Genomic DNA, 22,744 nt, shown 5'->3' with positions numbered 1-22,744 from the left:
AAGATGAGCACCAAATAAAGTGCTTATCTTTTCATTTTGGATTGCAACAACAGGTGGGATGTGGATTTATCAACATCTGACCACTTTTAGGCTGAAAACATCTGACACTTTGGTTTTGGAGTGAACTGTCCCTTTAAAACAAGGAAGTGAACTGTCCCTTTTTAAAGTGGTACTGACAGCATTTTAACTACTTTTTAGATATGAAACAATCATATTAGTCAAAAATATCAAATTCCCAGTTTATGCTTCAAAACCAACTTTATAAGGGGTTTTAAAAGTACGTTCCATTTGACTCTACATTCCATGATGTGCACTCGCGCATTGTTGGCATAATAGATGGATGCAGTTAAATGCATGATTCATATAATTCACCAATACATTTCTTGGTTGTCCAAAAAATATTGCTCTTAGGTTTTAAATCACAGCTGTCCTTGTACATTGTTTGCTGCCTCCATTCGGGATGCACAGTTTCAGTTTCCATTACTCAATATTTTGGACAAAAACGGACAAATTTAACTAAGGCTGGGAATGACAATACAATCAAACTCTAGGCAAGGATCACATGTCAGTCATAACGTGGATAATAGGCAAGAGTATCTATTTACAGTTGAAATCGGAAGTTTACATACACCTTAGCCAAATAAGTTTAAACTCAGTTTTTCACAATTCCTGACATTTAATCCTAGTAAAAATTCCCTGTCTTAGGTCAGTTAGGGTCACCACTTTATCTTAAGAATGTGAAATGTCAGAATAATAGTAGAGTTATTTATTTCAGCTTTTATTTCTTTCATCACATTCCCAGTGGGTCAGAAGTTTACGTACACTCAATTAGTATTTGGTAGCATTGCCTTTACATTTTTTAAACTTGGGTGAAACGTTTCGTGTAGCCTTCCACAAGCTTCCCACAATAAGTTGGGTGAATTTTGGCCTATTCCTCCTGACAGAGCTGGTGTAACTGAGTCAGGTTTGTAGGCCTCCTTGCTTGCACCCACTTTTTCAGTTCTGCCCACAATTTTTTTACGGGATTGAGGTCAGGGCTTTGTGATGGCCACTCCAATACCTTGCCTTTGTTGTCCTTAAGCCATTTTCCCACAACTTTGGAAGTATGCTTGGGGTCATTGTCCATTTGGAAGACCCATTTGTGACCAAGCTTTAACTTCCTGACTGTCTTGAGATGTTGCTTCAATATATCTACATAATTCTGCTCTCTCATGATGCCATCTATTTTATGAAGTGCACCAGACCCTCCTGCATCAAAGCACCCCACAACATGATGCTGCCACCCGCGTGCTTCACGGTTGGGATGGTGTTCTTCGGCTTGCAAGCATCCCCCTTTTTCCTCCAAACATAATGATGGTCATTATGGCCAAACAGTTCTATTTTTGTTTCATCAGACCAGAGGACATTTCTCCAAAAAGTACGATCTTTGTCCCCATGTGCAGTTGCAAACCGTTGTCTGGCTTTCTTATGGAGGTTTTGGAGCAGTGGCTTCTTCCTTGCTGAGTGGCCTTTCAGGTTATGTCGGTATAGGACTCGTTTTACTGTGGATATAGATACGTTTGTACTTGTTTCCTCCAGCATCTTCACAAGGTCGTTTGCTGCTGTTCTGGGATTGATTTGCACTTTTCGCACCAAGGTATGTTCATCTCTAGGAGACAGAACGCGTCTCCTTCCTGAGCGGTATGACAGCTCCGTGGTCCCATGGTGTTTATACTTGCGTACTATTGTTTGTACAGATGAACGTGGTACCTTCAGGCGTTTTGGAAATTGCTCCCAAGGATGAACCAGACTTGTGGAGGTCCAATTTTTATTTTTCCTGAGGTCTTGGCTGATTTCTTTTGATTTTCCCATGATGTCAAGGAAAGAGGCACTGAGTTTAAAGGCAGGCCTTGAAATACATCCACAGGTACACCTCCAATTGACAAAAATTATGTCAATTAGCCATGACATCATTTTCTGGAATTTTACCAGCTGTTTAAAGGCACAGTCAATTTAGTGTATGTAAACTTCTGACCCACTAGAATTGTGATACAGTGAATTATAAGTTAAATAATCTGTCTGTAAACAATTGTTGGAAAAACTACTTGTGTCATGCACAAAGTAGATGTCCTAACCGACTTGCCAAAACGTTCGTTTGTTAACAAGAAATTTGTGGAGTGGTTGAAAAACGAGTTTTAATGACTCCATCCTAAGTGTATGTAAACTTCCGACTTCAACTTTATGTAGCAAGCTAAAAACACAGAGCCTAACGTTAGCTAGCTAGCTGCTAGGAGGATGTCAAATCAAACTTTATTTGCCACATGCTCCGAATACAACAAGTGTAGACTTTACTGTGAAATGCTTAGAATATATTTACCAAGTAGGCTAAAATAAAAAGTAACACAATAAGAATAAAAATTACGAGGCTATATACAGGGGGCACCAATACCGTGTTAGTGTGCAGGGGTACAGGCTAGTTGAGGTAATCTGTACTTGTAGACTATGCATAGGTAACAAACAAACAGCGAGTAGCAGCAGTGTACAGGGGGGAGGTCAATGGAAATTGCCGGTGCCGATTTTTTTTTAAATGAATTGTTCAGCATTCTAATGGCTTGGGGGTAGATGCTGTTGAGGAGCCTTTTGGTCCTAGACTTGGCGCTCCTGTACCGCTTGCCATGCAGTAGCAGAGAAAACACTCTAACTTGGGTGACTGGAGTCTCTGACAATTTTATGGGCTTTCCTCTGACACCGCCTATTATATAGGTCCTGGATTGCAGGAAGCTTTGCCCCAGTGATATACTGGGCCGTTCGCACTACCCTTTGTAGCGCCTTACGGTCAGATGCCGAGCAGTTGCCATACCAGGCGGTGATGCAACCAGTCAGGATGCTCTCGATGGTGCAGCTGTAGAACATTTTGAGGATCTGGGGGCCAATGTCATGTCATTGGAGGAGTGGGTGAGTGACTATTTCCCCTAATATCGTTGTTTTGGTGGCTATACACAGCTAGACACGCAGGTATCAATTGGTTACAGTAGCTAGCAAGAACTTCAATTACTTTTATCCTGTTACCATATCTCGTGTTCACAAATTCACTCTGGCGATCTACTCCGATTCCAGAGCACTCTCGTCTGAGTAAGACTAATAACTGATGAATTCACGAACGCTCAACACCGCCTGAATATGGACGGTGTCAGTAAATATGGGCCAAAAAAGTCATGGTTAGTCAGGAACGCGCTAGATAACGTGTAAACAGCCTAGCTGGTCAGAGTGTGGTGTTCTCTCATTTGTGTCTGTAAGTAGCAAGCTAGCCAACTTTAGCCAGTTAGCTTGGTTGCAGGCAAGCTGCACAAGGATGAGTAGGCTACAATTCCCCATCGTTTATCATTGCAACTAGCTCAAACAGTTTGAAGGTTTATAAAATGTTCCTTCGTAAGATTTTAGCTCATCTTGCTCTGGCTAGCATTAGTTGTTGATGTGCATAACTGAGGGGGAGAAAGCCTACCTTTTCATGGCTGTTTGATCAATAGGACCGTAAAGTTCACAAATGTAAGAAGAGTCCCGTGGTATTGATGTATTTGCAGATATCCATTCGGGTGTATTTTGTGGCTTTTGGCGAATGCGTTCTAATGATCTATAGACTAAAGTCGCAACTCCCTGTAAACACACAGTCCAGTTTACATTTAAGTCATTTAGCAGACGCTCTTATCCAGAGCGACTTACAAATTGGTGCATTCACCTTATGATATCCAGTGGAACAACCACTTTACAATAGTGCATCTAACTCTTTTAAGGGGGGGGGGGGGGGGTTAGAAGGATTACTTTATCCTATCCTAGGTATTCCTTAAAGAGGTGGGGTTTCAGGTGTCTCCGGAAGGTGGTGATTGACTCCGCTGACCTGGCGTCGTGAGGGAGTTTGTTCCACCATTGGGGTGCCAGAGCAGCGAACAGTTTTGACTGGGCTGAGCGGGAACTGTACTTCCTCAGAGGTAGGGAGGCGAGCAGGCCAGAGGTGGATGAACGCAGTGCCCTTGTTTGGGTGTAGGGCCTGATCAGAGCCTGAAGGTACGGAGGTGCCGTTCCCCTCACAGCTCCGTAGGCAAGCACCATGGTCTTGTAGCGGATGCGAGCTTCAACTGGAAGCCAGTGGAGAGAGCGGAGGAGCGGGGTGACGTGAGAGAACTTGGGAAGGTTGAACACCAGACGGGCTGCGGCGTTCTGGATGAGTTGTAGGGGTTTAATGGCACAGGCAGGGAGCCCAGCCAACAGCGAGTTGCAGTAATCCAGACGGGAGATGACAAGTGCCTGGATTAGGACCTGCGCCGCTTCCTGTGTGAGGCAGGGTCGTACTCTGCGAATGTTGTAGAGCATGAACTTACAGGAACGGGTCACCGCCTTGATGTTAGTTGAGAACGACAGGGTGTTGTCCAGGATCACGCCAAGGTTCTTAGCACTCTGGGAGGAGGACACAATGGAGTTGTCAACCGTGATGGCGAGATCATGGAACGGGCAGTCCTTCCCTGGGAGGAAGAGCAGCTCCGTCTTGCCGAGGTTCAGCTTGAGGTGGTGATCCGTCATCCACACTGATATGTCTGCCAGACATGCAGAGATGCGATTCGCCACCTGGTTATCAGAAGGGGGAAAGGAGAAGATTAATTGTGTGTCGTCTGCATAGCAATGATAGGAGAGACCATGTGAGGATATGACAGAGCCAAGTGACTTGGTGTATAGCGAGAATAGGAGAGGGCCTAGAACAGAGCCCTGGGGGACACCAGTGGTGAGAGCACGTGGTGCGGAGACAGATTCTCGCCACGCCACCTGGTAGGAGCGACCTGTCAGGTAGGACGCAATCCAAGCGTGGGCCGCGCCGGAGATGCCCAACTCGGAGAGGGTGGAGAGGAGGATCTGATGGTTCACAGTATCAAAGGCAGCCGATAGGTCTAGAAGGATGAGAGCAGAGGAGAGAGAGTTAGCTTTAGCAGTGCGGAGCGCCTCCGTGACACAGAGAAGAGCAGTCTCAGTTGAATGACTAGTCTTGAAACCTGACTGATTTGGATCAAGAAGGTCATTCTGAGAGAGATAGCAGGAGAGCTGGCCAAGGACGGCACGTTCAAGAGTTTTGGAGAGAAAAGAAAGAAGGGATACTGGTCTGTAGTTGTTGACATCGGAGGGATCGAGTGTAGGTTTTTTCAGAAGGGGTGCAACTCTCGCTCTCTTGAAGACGGAAGGGACGTAGCCAGCGGTCAAGGATGAGTTGATGAGCGAGGTGAGGTAAGGGAGAAGGTCTCCGGAAATGGTCTGGAGAAGAGAGGAGGGGATAGGGTCAAGCGGGCAGGTTGTTGGGCGGCCGGCCGTCACAAGACGCGAGATTTCATCTGGAGAGAGAGGGGAGAAAGAGGTCAGAGCACAGGGTAGGGCAGTGTGAGCAGAACCAGCGGTGTCGTTTGACTTAGCAAACGAGGATCGGATGTCGTCGACCTTCTTTTCAAAATGGTTGACGAAGTCATCCGCAGAGAGGGAGGAGGGGGGGAGGGGGAGGAGGATTCAGGAGGGAGGAGAAGGTGGCAAAGAGCTTCCTAGGGTTAGAGGCAGATGCTTGGAATTTAGAGTGGTAGAAAGTGGCTTTAGCAGCAGAGACAGAAGAGGAGAATGTAGAGAGGAGGGAGTGAAAGGATGCCAGGTCCGCAGGGAGGCGAGTTTTCCTCCATTTCCGCTCGGCTGCCCGGAGCCCTGTTCTGTGAGCTCGCAATGAGTCGTCGAGCCACGGAGCAGGAGGGGAGGACCGAGCCGGCCTGGAGGATAGGGGACATAGAGAGTCAAAGGATGCAGAAAGGGAGGAGAGGAGGGTTGAGGAGGCAGAATCAGGAGATAGGTTGGAGAAGGTTTGAGCAGAGGGAAGAGATGATAGGATGGAAGAGGAGAGAGTAGCGGGGGAGAGAGAGCGAAGGTTGGGACGGCGCGATACCATCCGAGTAGGGGCAGTGTGGGAAGTGTTGGATGAGAGCGAGAGGGAAAAGGATACAAGGTAGTGGTCGGAGACTTGGAGGGGAGTTGCAATGAGATTAGTGGAAGAACAGCATCTAGTAAAGATGAGGTCAAGCGTATTGCCTGCCTTGTGAGTAGGGGGGGGAGGTGAGAGGGTGAGGTCAAAAGAGTAGAGGAGTGGAAAGAAGGAGGCAGAGAGGAATGAGTCAAAGGTAGACGTGGGGAGGTTAACTTCTAATTGGTCCCAATCCGGGAGCACCCCCCACAGTAAAAAAGCTGACTAGCATAGCCTAGCATAGCGTCACAAGTAAATACTAGCATCTAAATATCATTAAATCACAAGTCCAAGACACCAGATGAAAGATACACATCTTGTGAATCCAGCCATCATTTCTGATTTTTAAAATGTTTTACAGGGAAGACACAATATGTAAATCTATTAGCTAACCACGATAGCAAAAGACACAACTTTTTTTTCCAACATTTTTTTCCTGCATAGGTAGCTATCACAATTTCGACCAAATAAAGATATATATAGCCACTAACCAAGAAACAACTTCATCAGATGACAGTCTGATAACATATTTATTGTATAGCATATGTTTTCTTAGAAAAATGTGCATATTTCAGGTATAAATCACAGTTCTACATTGCAGCTGCAATCTGAAATAGTGCCGAAGCAGCCAGAATAATTACAGAGACCAACGTCAAATACCGAAATACTCATCATAAAACATTTCTGAAAAATACACAGCGTACAGCAAATGAAAGACCAACATCTTGTGAATCCAGCCAATATTTCAGATTTTTTAAGTGTTTTACAGCGAAAACACAATTTAGCATTATATTAGCTTAGCACAATAGCCGGAAACACAAGCCGTTTACCAGTAGCAAAGGTTAGCGATCGTAACAATCCAGCAAAAGATATATAATTTTTGACTAACCTTGATATACTTCATCAGATGACAGTCCTGTAACATCATATTACACAATGCATATAGGTTTTGTTCGAAAATGTGCATATTTAGCAGCACAAATCGTGGTTATACAATGTGATTAGTAGCAACATTTCAGGCAATCTGGCCGGCGCCATCTTGGAGAGGCACCTAATCTAATCGATAACTAATCGTAAACTTGACTAAAAAATACAGGTTGGACAGCAAATGAAAGACACATTAGTTCTTAATGCAACCGCTGTGTTAGATTTTTTAAATTAACGTTACTCGACATTCAGCGTGCGTTACAGCGAGACCATGCCTAAATCAATGGCGGACTAATAATTTTACATCTTTCCACAGATATACGAATTAACATCATAAATAGCTCTTACTTTTGGATGATCTTCCATCAGAATCTTGGGCAAGTGGTCCTTTGTCCAGAACAATCGTCTTTTGGTTGAAAGATGTCCTCTACTCCTGTAGAAATTAGCTGCTAACGCCGATGTACCGGAGAGGTGCCCAACTCGTGATAACGCCTGACAAAGAAACTCCAGAAAATCGCAATAAACTGCTATAAGTCGGTTTAAATTAACTACCTTATGAAGTTTTTAAGACAAAAAACAAATTAAATCAGAGCCGGAGATATAGAACTGCTAAACCGAAAGCTTTTGAAGACGCCATGCCGGTTTCCCTCCTGCGTCAGGCGCCTCGTCGAAAAGGTCGGTACTTCCGTTCCAAGAGGTTTTATACTCCCCCAGATGGTGCTATCCGCTCCATTCAAAGTCTCACCGCTTACTGACATCTAGTGGAAGGCGTATGCAGTGCATGTAGCCCCATAGCTTATAAGGGAATCTATAAACCGACCCTGGAACAGAGACCTCAATTTCAGAAATCTCACTTCTTGACAAGAAGTGAGCTGCAGAATGAGTTCTGTTTCACTCAGAGAAATAATTCAAACGGTTTTAGAAACTAGAGAGTGTTTTCTATCCAATAGTAATAATAATATGCATATTGTACGAGCAAGAATTGAGTACGAGGCAGTTTAATCTGGGAACGAAAAATCTTCAAAGTGTAAACAGCACCCCCTATTGAGAAAAGGTTAGTCACCCAGAACTGTGAGAGGTGAGCCATCCTCAGGAAAGGAGCTTATCAAGGCGTCAAGCTCATTGATGAACTCTCCAAGGGAACCTGGAGGGCGATAAAGGATGTTAAGCTTGAAAGGGCTAGTGCTAACTGTGACAGCATGGAATTCAAAGGAGGCGATAGACAGATGGGTCAGGGGAGAAAGAGAGAATGTCCACTTGGGAGAGATGAGGATCCCATTGCCACCACCCCGCTGACCAGAAGCTCTCGGGGTGTGCGAGAACACGTGGGCAGACGAGGAGAGAGCAGTAGGAGTAGCAGTGTTATCTGTGGTAATCCATGTTTCCGTCAGTGCCAAGAAGTCGAGGGACTGCAGGGAAGCATAGGCTGAGATGAACTCTGCCTTGTTGGCCGCAGATCGGCAGTTCCAGAGGCTGCCGGAGACCTGGAACTCCACGTGGGTCGTGCGCGCTGGGACCACCAGGTTAGAGTGGCAGCGGCCACGCGGTGTGAAGCGTTTGTATGGTCTGTGCAGAGAGGAGAGAAGAGGGATAGACAGACACATAGTTGACAGGCTACAGAAGAGGCTACGCTAATGCAAAGGAGATTGGAATGACAAGTGGACTACACGTCTCGAATGTTCAGAAAGTTAAGCTTACGTTGCAAAAAATCTTATTGACTAAAATGATACAGTACTGCTGGCTGGTGAAGTAGGCTAGCTAGCAGTGGCTGCGTTGTTGACTTTGTTTGAAAGTGTAGCTAGCTAGGTAACCTCGACAACCTCGATAATTACTCTAAACTACACAATTATCTTGGATACAAAGACAGCAAAGACAACTATGTAGCTAGCTAACACTACACTAATCAAGTCGTTCCGTTGTAATGTAATAGTTTCTACAGTGCTGCTATTTGGTAGAAGTTGGCTAGCTGGCTAGCTAGCAGTGTTGACTACGTTAGAAGGACGAAAATAGCTGGCTAGCTAACCTCGATAATTACTCTAAACTACACAATTATCTTTGATACAAAGACGGCTATGTAGCTAGCTAAGAAAAAAATTGCTAAGATCAAACAAATCAAACCGTTGTACTGTAATGAAATGAAATGTAATACTACCTGTGGAGCGAAGCGAAATGCGACTACTCGCTCCAACCCGGAAGTGCAAAGTGAATGATGGCTAGCCTACCAAACTTGCTAACTGCCTGGTACTCAGCACTCTATTGTCCCTCTAATCACTCTGACATCAATGCAAATGGTATCAAAAATTTGATCAAACACTTCATGAGAGCCTATGAGCTCACGCAATGCAATTGCGTGAGGAAACAGAGTGACGGCCTCTTAAAAAGCTGATGGGATCCTCTTTTTATAGGCTAGGCCTATATTTATATCTCAACTTTCCTAATATTAAGCACATTGCATCTTTTTACAACAGGAGTATAGTCTACCTGGTTGGTATGAAAATTAACTGTGGGAAAAGCGTCCTCCATTCGCTATTTAAGTGCATAGATTACATGTATTTCCCCCCCCCCCCCCCGTTTTGAGACAGGTGCGTGATAGAGGTCTATTCTAAATCAAAACTAACTTCATACATATATTATTTAGTATATGTAAAGACCAGATTGAATCAAAAATAGGCTAATATTGTCACCCATCAGACTATCACTTGTGAATGAAACAGCCATGTCTTTTTTTGCGACTTTTTCAAATCATAATCGCACACCTCATGTAATCTAGCCCATAGGCCTATATGTTTTAAGGTTTGTATCACAACTAAAGTGGCCAAATAACTTATTAAAATGAAACGGATTAATCCGCATTACACTGGGTGTAGAGTCTAACTGGCATACATATGCAGCATGTGAGTTTCAAGTTTGGGGAGCAATTTTCACCATAAAAATGCACCTTTTATTATAAAAGCATTACATGCTTAATCACATTTGCGTTCACTTTTGAGAATGGTGTTTCCTGCTAATGGAACATTCGCGCTTATAGTCTACTGCCATGTGCACATTGCTGAGCTTATAATGTGAAGAAATAGCCTAATAGTTTATCAACATTTTTAAGCTAAACGTTCTGATCTCTTTTTATACTTGTGGTTGTATTCATTTGGGATCTATCGCATCCCACAACTGTCCCAGACTCTTTGGAATATTTATTTCTAGCATAGAATAGGTCAACTTCTGTACTATTGGGGATAGTAGATTGAAATAGGCTAGTGCTTTTGCTGTGCAGATTGTTGGCTGATGAAAAGTAAATTAAAGTTCTTCCTATATCTTCAATATGCACCTCGGAATTGGATAAGGATGCGCGCAGTTGCATCCCCAATGTGTCTGTCTTCACTTGTAGCCTGTGAGAGACCTAATCACGTGGACGTAGAGCTATGTGAGTGAGAGGTGCTTCTGCAGGCAGTCGGGAGAAGGGAATTATAATTATTATATTCAGCCCAACGGCCACTGTCCGCAAAAGGCATGAATTGTTTTAGGGGGCATTAAGGCCACAAAGGGGATGCAGCTGGGGAATTTGAGGCATTATCAAGTGCTTGTCAAATTGTGAATGAGAGACTGATGAAGTGTGTACAGCCTGCGCAAAACAACAAAGCAGAGCTCATGCCTTTTCATGTAACTGTATTTAAATCATTAGTTGCATCATGCAGCCGTAGAATGTATTAAAAATCAACACATGAAGCCCAACATTTGTATCACAACTGAAGTTACATACATAACTCTGAAATAAGCATATAGGAGTACCTGTTTCTTTGTAAACTGCTCAACACAGAATAGCCCCATGTGAGCACTCCCTCAAGTTGTTTGGAGAAAATATCCTTTCTATTTCATTCCCCTATATTCAGTTGTATTCTTTGTACTATAAAATAATGCCATGGTATTCTAAGCAAAAAAAAAGCTAAATTAACTATTGTAGCCCACAGCCGTATGGCATAGCAAGATCAGGGCCTAACATAAGGACAACTCAGATGATGCTATTTTGTTCTTGCTCATCATATCATGTTTCTTTAGATTTGTGTAAAATTAATAATGGATTTATTGTGATGGTGTAGGCTATATTAAATGGGTTTATTAGACTTTTTAAAATGTAGATGTTCCAAAAGTCTGCATCAGTGGCTTGTAGGCTATGCTAAATGTGTTTTATGTTTAATTAACGTGAGACGGGCAGTTATTTTCTTGACAATCGAAGGCCCACAAAATGTCATGACTCCCATAGCCCTAGTAGTGAGTGCATACATTTTGTTATGTTTTGTACTGGTCCCCGGTGGGAATCGAACCCACAACCCTGGTGTTGCAAGCGCCATGCTATACCACCTGAGCCGACCGGCCATGGTGCACTGGTCTGCATAGACTCCAGTCCTGGACGAGACATGTTTTATTTAGTGCAGTGTTTATTAATTGTCCAAACGCACAGCCGCTTTCCCACTCTATATTGCTATAGATTTAAAAATATATATATATGTAATTCCCAAACATTCTAAGAATTTGTGAAAATGAGTAAGTGGTCGCTTATCAGAACATTTAAAAAAAAAATAGTGTCATTCTCCTGGGGGTGTATATGAACATATTTGAATAAGATGTGATGTTGCTAAAATGCTGTCAGCCAAGAGTTCACAAGATATGGCTGCACTGGTTGCCCTCACCACCCATTGACCTCAACCACTCAACAATTCTCTTTCAGTGTTGGCCAAAACCTCAGCGCATTTTAAAAAGTCTACTTTTGAAATGGAAATAACTTTGGCTGGGAACTCTGACCCAGCATGAGCCACAGTATAGGTTAAATTATTGATGCAATGTACGTCAGTACTCTCGCCAGAGTGGCGAGTGAGATGTCGTTACGTGTGAAATCAAACATTCCGGTATGCCTACTAAGAGATTGGCTGATAGGATGCGAATGCTTATGGTCTCGCGAGCCTGCTGTTTCTACCCAGTAATGGTGTCCGATTTACATATCCATATTTCAGAACAGGAGGCACTGTTCTTTGCAAGGGAGGTATATTCTACGGTGCCTATGATTTGCATTGTGCTAGTGTCATATCCTATCCCCAAAATGATTGTGCGGCCATTATAGTGATTATGGTAAATTGTAGTCTAGGGGACTGATGGAACCTTTCTCGGTGACTCTTTAAAATGATCTATGGCACACTGGGGTGTACGAGAGGAATTTAATATGCGTCTTTAAAGGCACAATCTGTAACTTTCACTTCAAGTGCAGCAGCCCTTTTGACTGGTTTATAATTTGTGGGGGGTGGATCTGGACAAATGGAACTGCCAGTGAGTTATTATAGTGTCTTTTTTAAATGACGCTCTTGGCTGAGGAGTTTGTACACCAACACAGGCCCAAATAAATCCCCGTATTCCTCCTCTCAATTACACTTTCTGAAATAGTTTGTATTTTGCACCAGGAGGACAAAAACGGCAGCCTTGCACCAGCTCAGATTTGAACCAGCGACCCTCTGATTCATTGTCCTTAAAGCAGCCACAGTCAAATTTAAGGGAGTGTCGCTTTAACTGTTGGACATATAACTTGTCTCTTTTAGAATGGTTCATCTTAGAAATGATGGATCGACACGAGAGCCTCTGGTCTAGTCCTTGATAGAGGAAATTGGCCGCCTACCCGCCTTACACGATGAGCATGTAGGCAGGTCGGCATCACGTCTGAGGCTTCCCTTTTAAGATCCCTCACTCAGTGGCCAGGATACGTTTTTATTTACCAATATGAAAGGAACCTAACAGAGCCTGTGTCGACCTCAGCAGTCATCTCTAGACATTTCTAAGACCAGTCTCGTCTGAAATGATGGTTGAGGAATGTCATGACAGCCACCATTCTCTGTGTGTGGGGCTGGCGGCTGCCACTGCGTGTCTGTGTTGGTGTGTGTGCGTCCAAATCACATTCTCATACTGTCCTCCATTCAAAAACATTCATCAGTTTGTATGTTTGCAGCCTTCATAACAGGGACAGTGTTTATCTATTTTGTTTCGCTGGCAGACAGCAAGAATTGGGCCTGAATAGATTTTCAATTTTGAGCTCGAGTTACCCAACCCGATGGTGTCGATTCTGCATTCTGGCGACTTGATCCCCCTGTTCTGAGGAAGGCACACCTTGTGTGGTGCTAACCATGATGCTAATTTACCATTTAATCATAACTTTCTGGATGTATCCTAAATGGCACCATATTCCCTATATAGTGCACTACTTTTGATCAGGGCCCATAAGGCTCTGATCAAAAGTAGTGCACTATACAGGGAATATGGTGCAATTTGTGACACAGCCTCTCTCGGAAGCTCCTCAGACTCCGGTAAACCTGGGTCAGGATAAGAGGATCAAAACCTTCCATTGTCAAACACAAAATGGGTGATGTCACATGGCTTTGGCCTGATGTGATTGGTGTGTAATGTCTATTTCTGGTTTGTCTCTGCTTCCGAAGGTTGCCGTGAAGATAATAGACAAAACGCAGTTGAACCCCACTAGTCTACAGAAGGTAAGGCCTCACATTCAAACGTCTCTTTCTCTCTCCCTTTTTCTCTTCCTCTCTTATCCCCTCTCTCGCTCTCTCTGTTAAACACGGTCTATGATGGGTCACGTCAGCACAGAGATCAGATGATATCTATACACCCTTTTGGGTTTTGCGTCAGACACCGGATGACATTGTGTATGAGAGACCAGAGCCACACAAGGGCCATGCTGGTGAACTTTTGCTAAGACCATTGGTTTAAACCATTGGCTAGTATAGCTAGTTGCTATCTTTTCTCATAGGCCAACCTGGCAAAATTAGCCACGATGCTGAGGCTGACTAGCTGAGCAGGTAACTAAATCCTTATCAGCCAATTAAAATTGTCGACGTAGTTGGACCTGATTCCAACACTTTTTCACTAAAGCATCCTTACCAGAAATCCAATGCACTACATCCCATGCAAATATGTGTCTTGACAATTAACTCAGTGAACGGTGCCTAGTTCCTGATCCATCTATCACAACTTGCGCTGTAATTTTGAATCCCCATGATCACTTTTCCTTTGAAATGTAAACTAACATTCATTGATGTATTGTGTTGAAGGAAAAAAAATCGGTCATCACCATGAAAATGAAGTTTAAGAATAAATTCCATAAGGAAATACATGTTTGTTTTCAGCCTTTTTCACAAACACATTGCTAGGACCTAATAATCTTACTGCATGGACTATGCCACCAAACAGTCATATTGGTCAGGAGAAAATACACCCAGTTGACAAGACCACCATCGTCTTCACTCTTTTTACGATTGATCTAGATACAAATATAAATGCATAATCCGCTTAGAAGCTTGGTCCCAAAAATATTTTTAAACCTTGAGACATGGATAGTGTATGTGTGCCAGTGACCACGTTTCCATCCAACCATTTCATGCGGATGAATTACCTGACGCATGAAACAAGTCACGACCGGGCTGATGGCAACATGTTATGCCAGTACAATTTTATAAATGCCAACAATTTGTTTGTTCGACATGGTGGAAGCTTTTTGTTGGTAAAATAAATATGTGAGAAATAGCTTTCTGTGCAAATGTTGATCTAATGACCATCATATTGAAGTAAACTTGGAGTCACGTGACATGTTGTGTGGTCCTCCCACTACGACTCGGGGAAAGCATGCAGTTTATTAGACTACAGATTAAATAAGTTAAGATGAACTTCCCTGGGTGGTCAGTGTTCAAGGTGATGAGCTTTATGCTCCTTTCCAATAAATATCAAGGTTCTTATTCGGGTGACATGATTGATGCTTGGCTGCCGTTTGACAAATACAAGTAATTACCGCTCTTATCCATAATAATCTGAATCTGTGAGCTGTTGGCTAGAGCACATGTGACAAGACCAGAGTGGGCACATTTGCAATATATAATGCTCCAGATTTGTGACACAACCATCAGTTAATAACCGCAAAAGTTACATATGTGCAATACGTCATCACGCACAGCCTTTTATCTGCAAAAAGTCTGTTTGATGGAAACCGCTCTGGTGGGAAAATGCATATTTGAGAATATTTGCATAAATTTGTGGCAAATTGGATGGAAACCTAGCAACTGAGGTTGAATGGGCAATACAAAATATTTAAATGCCTTTGAACGGGGTATGTAAAAGTAGGTGCCAGACACACCGGTTTGAGTGTCAAGAACTGCAATGCAAGTTTTTGACACTCAACCGTTTTCTGTGTGAATCAAGAATGGTCCACCACCCAAAGGACATCAAGCCAACTGGGCACAACTGTGGGAAGCGTTGGAGTCGACGTGGGCCAGCATCCCTGTGGAATGCTTTTGACACCTTGTAGAGTCCATGCCTAGACGAATTGAGGCTGTTCTGAGGGGAAAAGGGGTGCACCTCAATAGTAGGAAGTTGTTCCTAATGTTTTGTACACTGTATATTGGCACACTCCACTTACCAAGACAAATGGTAACAAACTAAACCAAGGAGTTGGCATGCATGACTGTTAGTCGCTTTCGATAAAAACATCTGATAAATGGCCTATATTAGTTGGATAGTTTAACTATCTCCATCTAGTGGCCAAGTTGACCCGTTTTAACAATTGCAATTGGATGGTGTCTCTACCGTTTATGGTCTCTGATAGGTTGATTTGTTTTTTTTTAGTTACTGGATGTAATTATCTGCTCAGCTGGCCATCCCCAGAATCGTGGCTAATTTTGCCAGGTTGACTAGTGAGAAAAGTTGTCAGCTTGCCATTTTAAGACCAATGTTTTAAACCAATGGTCTTCGCAAAAGTTCACGAGTATACCCCCCCCAGGGTTCGTTAAACCTTCCTCCATTTGGGCTCCAAGCCTTCCATAATAACAACAATATGATATGGATTTTAATTGGATAGTGATGTCACATTACTTTTGCTGCCAATGGAAATTCAACATCTTAAACATAGTTTAGCCAGCTGGGTTTATCTGTGGCTCTGCGAGAGACCAACAGTAACTGCTTATTACCTTTGATGCAGCGCTTCCCTTGGTTCGGAAATGTGGTTGGGCCTATGGCTAGGCCTTATGATAATTAGAGCAACCTTGTTGTGTCTAGGTCTGATAGGAGGGGCTTAGCCGTAGATAATCTGGGTTTGATGGAATAGGATTAAGTTGCACCTAGACACTGATCTAACATCAGTTAAGCCATTTTCACCACCCAATTGTCAAAGGTATGACGGGGAGGGTAAACTCGTCCTAGATTGGTTGTTAATGGAAACGTGGATCTAGAACGGTGTTGGTTGACAGTGTCTTGGTGCGAACTGCACCCTCACTAGATCCCTTCCAGCGTAAGTATTTTTTTATATTTTGTCCTGTGTTTTGTAACGCATCTGCGACATCGGCAAGACCTTTCTCTTTCCAGTAACTTAGCTGTGACACAACAACGAACCTGAACCAAAAGCTTCTGACTGTCGTCCATTTCAAACCCAGAGCTTGTTTGTGAGCTCTGTCAGTGGTCTCGGGGGAAGTGTGCTCAGTTCACTAGAAATACGAGCCTGAACCACCTAATGGTGGGAGACAGAGAAGCATACCAGGTCTCCTCTTTTTGCATTGAAATCCAAACACCAACAAATCCCCTAGATAGAGCTTTGGCAGGATATGTCATCTGGTGCGGCCTGGGGAATGAAACGTTGGTTATTACAATACCATTATTATAGGTTTACATGCAGAGGGCTCCAAGCAACGCACACAAATAAACCCAAGAATTTGTGGGATTGCTGAACTAATTTCATAAACTAGCCTTTTTGATTTTGAGTAATTCATACATTTATCTTGATTTTGTTGGGAGAAAGACCATTGGACATGTTATTATGTTAGTGTTTTGGGTATGGGTTACGACCGTTTAATGGATGAAGAAAAGTGTGGCATGACGATTTGTATAAAATCAATATGTGGGCCTAATTTTGTGCCTCAAATATGCTAGGTGTAACTAGCTGGTCTTGTGCTAGGTGTATCTAGCTGGTCAAGTCACCATTGCATTTTCAGCCTTTTAAACTTATTCCTGCATATCTATATACTGTGGTATATTAAAGGTCCAATGCGTTTTCATCTTAATATCAAATCAAGAGTTTTCTGATTTTATCAACAACAAATGTGGCAAAATACAGAATGTAAAGTCAACATTGTATTTGGATTCAGTCTTATCTGGTGAACTGCTGCATCCACACCTTTGGTCTAATCATGTTCCCATAATCTCATGCTTTTCATATTTCTTCTATAAGAAACATTTCAATTTAGTCCTATCCATATAGGCCAATTCTCACGGGTTTGGATGGAGTGTCGCCTTGTTAACTTCCAAAAGCGGAAGTCGCATCACAGGCGTTTACACACCACGCAGTGTGTGCTCGCGTTTCAGCTCAGTAAGAAGTCACGTAAGAGTCTCTCTCTCGCTCATTCTCTCACACAACAAGCAGTTCTGGTGGTCGATGTCATTCAGTACACCCTGCATCGGCCTGTCTAGGGTGGGTGGGTGGGTGGATATATGGATCTCAAAAGATAGACTGATAGATGGACATATAGAGTTACAGAAAAATATAATATTTTGGGTAAAGCTTTCTTTTAGAACACGAAACAGGACATAGGCTGGCTTGTGACTTCACAGGAGGCAGAATCTGTCGATAATGGCCCGAGACACTTATAATGCGAGGGCCATCCACGCTATCGTATTCCAGCTGATCAATAGCTCGCATTAGGCCACATCCTCCCCCAGCCATGGGTGCTTTGTCCTTCAACACAAAGGATGCACGTCAATAGTCTAAAAAGGCCTCCTTCCTTCATCTCCTTTTCTTCCATCTGTGCATACCTGGAGTAAGGTTGAATATAAATAGTTTAGAGACCTCGTTTTATTTCCAAGTGAAAGCAAATTCCTAAAAGGCATTCGACATATTGCTGTCACTTTTATCCCGTGTTTTCAGATCTGTGCAGATGGAGAGGAAGCTGCATTGGACTATCGAGACGCACGCGCCATGTGTTCTCGCGTTATAAAAACACGGCGTGGGATTTGTCAAAGCTCCGCAGGCCTGTTACCCTGCTACTATTCTGCTACATGGTTTTTTTCCGGCGTGGTCGGAAAAGCTGAAATTGGCCCACGGTCTGCCCGTCAATTACTTGACCATGCTGCAAAGTACCTCCCAAGGGAAGGAATGTTCAAGGCCTGATGAATCATTTGAGACTGCTCTCTGATTCCCCACAAGACACATCTCTGTCGGCTCGCTGGTGGAGCAGTAAGACTTGACCAGTGCATTTTGATGGATTTGTGCAGCCTATAGTCCCATACTCATAAATGACCCCTCTAAAATCTTGAGTGGAATTTGGCCAGCATTAAATAGTTCCCGAACTGTGCGGCGCAGCCTCTAGGGGGTGCGAGGGGTCAGCGGGGGGGGGGGGGGAGGGCTTTCAACTTACTCTTGAAAGTTGTAATAGTAGAATGCAGTAGAAGAATTTAGAAATTGGTAGTGCAGCCTCTGTTTTCCGTTTGTCATGTCAGTCATTGAATCCCTCAGAGCTATTTAGAACTTGTCCGAAATGTCCAGATCAACTAGCCCATGTCAGAGAATGTTTTTTAGCCCATAGATTTTGTGGTAATGTTTGAGTCACTCAAATATCACATGAATACACATTAGACATAACAAAATGTATAGAATTGCAAGAAATAACCTTTAAACCTGCAAAATGTTCTCTCCGTCAACAAGAGGGGCATCAACAGTTTGTCATGAAGAGTGCTTGTGCCTGTGGAAATAGACATGGCGGGATGTTCCCCAATGCTGGAAGGGGGGGTCTGAGAGAAATATTTTTGGAACAGTAAACATCGGTAAACAAGCCTGATCTGTTAACTTGCTTTGAAGGCTACAATTTGGCAAGAGAACGTCCACATTTTTTGTGTTGCCCTCCGAGTATCAAGTATATATCATTTATTTGTCCATTTAAATTTTTCAGTTATTGCCTCTGTTTTTCATGCTGCTATATCATAGGATGATAAACAATAGTATCCTTATGTTATCTTTATCCCAAGGCAGTGGAGGCTACTCAGGATGGTCCTCCCCTTCCTCTTCTATCAGTCAATTTCATACAAATACAGTGCCTTGCAAAAGTATTCACCCCTTTGGTGTTTTTCCTATTTTGTTGCATTACAACCTGTAATTTAAATGGATTTTTATTTGGATTTCATGTAATGGACATACACAAAATAGTCCAAATTGGTGAAGTGAAATGAAAAAAATGACTTGTTTCAAAAAATAAATTAAAAATTAAAAAGGAAAAGTGGTTGGTGCATATGTGTTCACCACCTTTGCTATGAAGCCCCTAAATAAGATCTGGTGCAACCAGTTGTCTTCAGAAGTCACACAATTAGTTAGATTGCACACAGGTTGACTTTATTTAAGTGTCACATGATCTGTCACATTATCTCAGTGTGTATATATACACCTGTTCTGAAAGGCCCCTGAGTCTGCAACACCACTAAGCAAGCGGCACCACCAAGCAAGTGGCACCATGAAGACCAAGGAGCTCTCCAAACAGGTCAGGGACAAAGTTGTGGCACCACAACAAACCTGCCAAGAAGGGCCGCCCACCAAAATTCACAGACCAGGCAAGGAGGGCATTAATCAGAGAGGCAACAAAGAGACCAAAGATCAACCTGAAGGAGCTCCACAGCGGAGATTGGAGTATTTGTCCATCAGATCACTTTAAGCCGTACAATCCACAGAGCTGGGCTTTACGGAAGAGTGGCCAGAAAAAAGACATTGCTTAAAGAAAATAAATAAGTAAACCCATTTGGTGTTCGCTAAAAGGCATGTGGGAGACGCCATAAACATATGGAAGAAGGTACTCTGGTCAGATGAGACTAAAATGTAGCTTTTTGTCCATCAAGGAAAACGCTATGTCTGCCGCAAACCCAACACCTCACATCACCCCCGAGAACACCATCCCCACAGTGAAGCATGGTGGTGGCAGCATCATGCTGTTGGGATGTTCTTCATCGGCAAAGACTGGGAAACTAGTCAGAATTGAAGGAATGATGGTATATACAGGGAAATTCTTGAGGGCAACCTGTTTGTCTTCCGGAGATTTGAGACTGGGCCGGCGGTTCAGCAACACTCGAGTGGTTTAAGGGGAAACATTTAAATGCCTTGGAATGGCCTAGTCAAAGCCCAGACCTCAATCCAATTGAGAATCTGTGGTATGACTTAAAGATTGCTGTACACCAGCAGAACCCATCCAACTTGAAGGAGCAGTTTTGCCTTGAAGAATGGTCAAAAATCCCAGTGGCAAGATGTGCCAAGCTTATAGAGACATATCCCAAGAGACTTGCAGCTGTAATTGCTGCAAAAGGTGGCTCTACAAAGTATTGACTTTGGGGGGGAGTAGTTATGCACGCTCAAGTTTAGTTTTTTTGTCGAATTTCTTGTTTGTTTCACAATATAAAAGATTTTGCATCTTCAAAGTGGTAGGCATGTTGTGTAAATCAAATGATACAACCCCCCCAAAAAATCTATTTTAATTCCAGGTTGTAAGGCAACAAAATAGGAAAAATGCCAAGGGGGGTGAACACTTCCGCAAGACATTGTGAAACATTTAAGTTATCCGTTTTAGATAAACTATACAAAAAATATTTACATTAGGGCTGTCAAATGATGAAAATAATTGAGTTAATAGCATTAGTTAATCGCGATTAATTCTTATTTTATTTTTTTGCTCAGAATTGGCCCTGAAAGATTTTTAAATTTAAAAGCATTGCATTGAGTTACAGGCAAACTATGCTTTGATTTATAAGGTACGGAAACACAAAATGATCTACATCAGAATGTTTTAATAGCATTTTCCACAAAGCTTTAAGTAGGCTTACTCGCTCTTATCAATGTTCTTGAAGTTTAACACTTGCACAAAGTAGTCTCTCTCTCACTCACTCACTCACTCACACACAGCTTTAATTACTGTTAACGCTTCAAACATTCTAAATTATTGTAACTATAACAAGGTTCCCCAACTGGCGTCCCGCGGTCTGAATTTGGCTTGCTGGTGATTCTATTTGGCCCCCCGAGTTCTCTAAACCAAAAATGAAGTACTTAAAAAAATTATAATTGATGGACATTAAACACTGTAAAAGTTATTTAGTTATTTAGTATTTATTTTTTGGGAAATCTGTGCCAAAGTATTTCCACACATAATAGAGGGATATATGTGATCATGTACAAATGTAAGCAAGATTATAAATTATTATGTTTTAGTCAAATGTTATCTGTTTGGGATTCGTGCAGTCATTATTTGTAGGCTTAATTATGTTTTGGCCCGTGGCTGAGTCTCGTTGATGATCCCTGGACTATAGGGGATACAAAGAACAGAGCTCTTAAACTTGTCCAACAATGTTATTCAAACACTTTAACCATCTGTACTGTTCAGATAACTTTACACACATAGGCCTGCATACACTCTCTCTCATTTTTATTTAGCCTTTTATTGTATGTACTGAAACCAAGGTCTCTTTTACAGATGACCCCTGAAGTACAAAAAAGACCTGCAAACCAAAAGGATAAACACATTCTTCAGTAATACGGTCCTTAATCAGCTTTTTGAATTGCCAGAACATCAAATGTAAAAGAAATAGAAGATTGTTCCACAAATGTAAAAAAAATTATTTCACCTTTTTATTTAACCAGGTAGGCCAATTGAAGAGACCAAAGGAATTTACAGGGTTAGTCATCCTTGAGACTGGGTGTGGTAACTTGTATGTCTAAAGTTTAGTAATGATGTTAGGTGCAGTGTGACTTTTTTTGTAAAAGGGCTTAATAAATGAAAGCATGGCAATGTATCAACCTATGTGACATCAGAAGGCCAACCAACTTTCTGGTAGAGAATTACTCTCACTTACTCTCGTGCTCACACTTGACTATGAAAGAGCAAGCAAGAAACGCATTTCACTGTACTCTTGCACCCCACTCTTGCATATGCAGCCTACCTTTTGAAGGATCTCTTTGAAGACCCTATTCTTTTTTAGTTCTTCCTGTGACATTTCAAGTTTTTGCATAGGCTAGTCAGTGGTCAAGTTCAGGTTGCTAGCTAAGTAACATGACTAGCTAGCTGAAAATATGTTGTTATTAAACCAACAAATAGCGCCTCACGAGTAGTTTAAAATGGCCTGTGACATGCCCAACAATCCGCGGCAGAAAGAAAAAACGGCTCCGATAATTTTGGGCATAACTTTTCACATGATTTTGGCTCGAGGCACACGGTCTTCAGGCATGCAAAGCCGCAAGCACTGCCTGCAGCAGTGTTGTGTTCTGCGCTTAAAAGGGTCCGTCTGGTGAAGAAATGGAGACGTGATTAACGCCGTCAAAAAAATATGGCGATAAAAATGTCAGGCATTAACTTTGACAGCCCTAATTTACATCTCACCAAATAACTAAAACACACTGTTTTGCAATGGTCTAAAGTAGCTTCAACAGCACTTTATAAGGTAGCACCATGGTGTAGCCGGATGACAGCTATTTTCCCATCCTCCTCTGGGTACATTGACTTCAGTAAAAAACCTAGGAAGCTCATGGTTCTCACCCCCTTCCATAGAAGGTAACAGTAATTATGGCGACTTTTGAAGGGTGTCCTCCAAACTGTCTGAGCTTTTGCAGTATGAACTGATATGTTGTCCACCCAAATCAAAGGATCAGAGAATGAATCTAGTTCTGAAAGCATATAATCTACAGCAAGCTAGCACTGCAGTGCATAAAGTGTGCTGAGTGGTTGACTCAAAGAGAGACAATAGTTGAACAGTTTT

General features: G+C 42.6%; 1 protein-coding gene across 6 annotated transcripts in view; it reads left to right on the top strand.

The window, feature by feature from the left end:
• LOC139567041 (serine/threonine-protein kinase MARK1-like) overlaps window positions 1-22,744 on the top strand; it is a 95,003-nt gene that overhangs the window by 24,122 nt on the left and 48,137 nt on the right. For all 6 annotated transcript variants that reach the window (XM_071388475.1, XM_071388474.1, XM_071388472.1 and 3 more), the window contains exon 3: window positions 13,411-13,464. In XM_071388475.1, coding sequence (XP_071244576.1) covers window positions 13,411-13,464 — 54 coding nt within the window. The remainder of the gene's footprint in view (window positions 1-13,410; window positions 13,465-22,744) is intronic.

This window comes from Salvelinus alpinus, unplaced genomic scaffold (genome assembly GCF_045679555.1).
Source record: "Salvelinus alpinus unplaced genomic scaffold, SLU_Salpinus.1 scaffold_40, whole genome shotgun sequence".
In the NCBI taxonomy this organism is placed as follows: Eukaryota; Metazoa; Chordata; class Actinopteri; order Salmoniformes; family Salmonidae; genus Salvelinus; species Salvelinus alpinus.
Note: the sequence above shows the minus strand (reverse complement) of the source record. Positions and strands in the feature narration are given on the sequence as shown.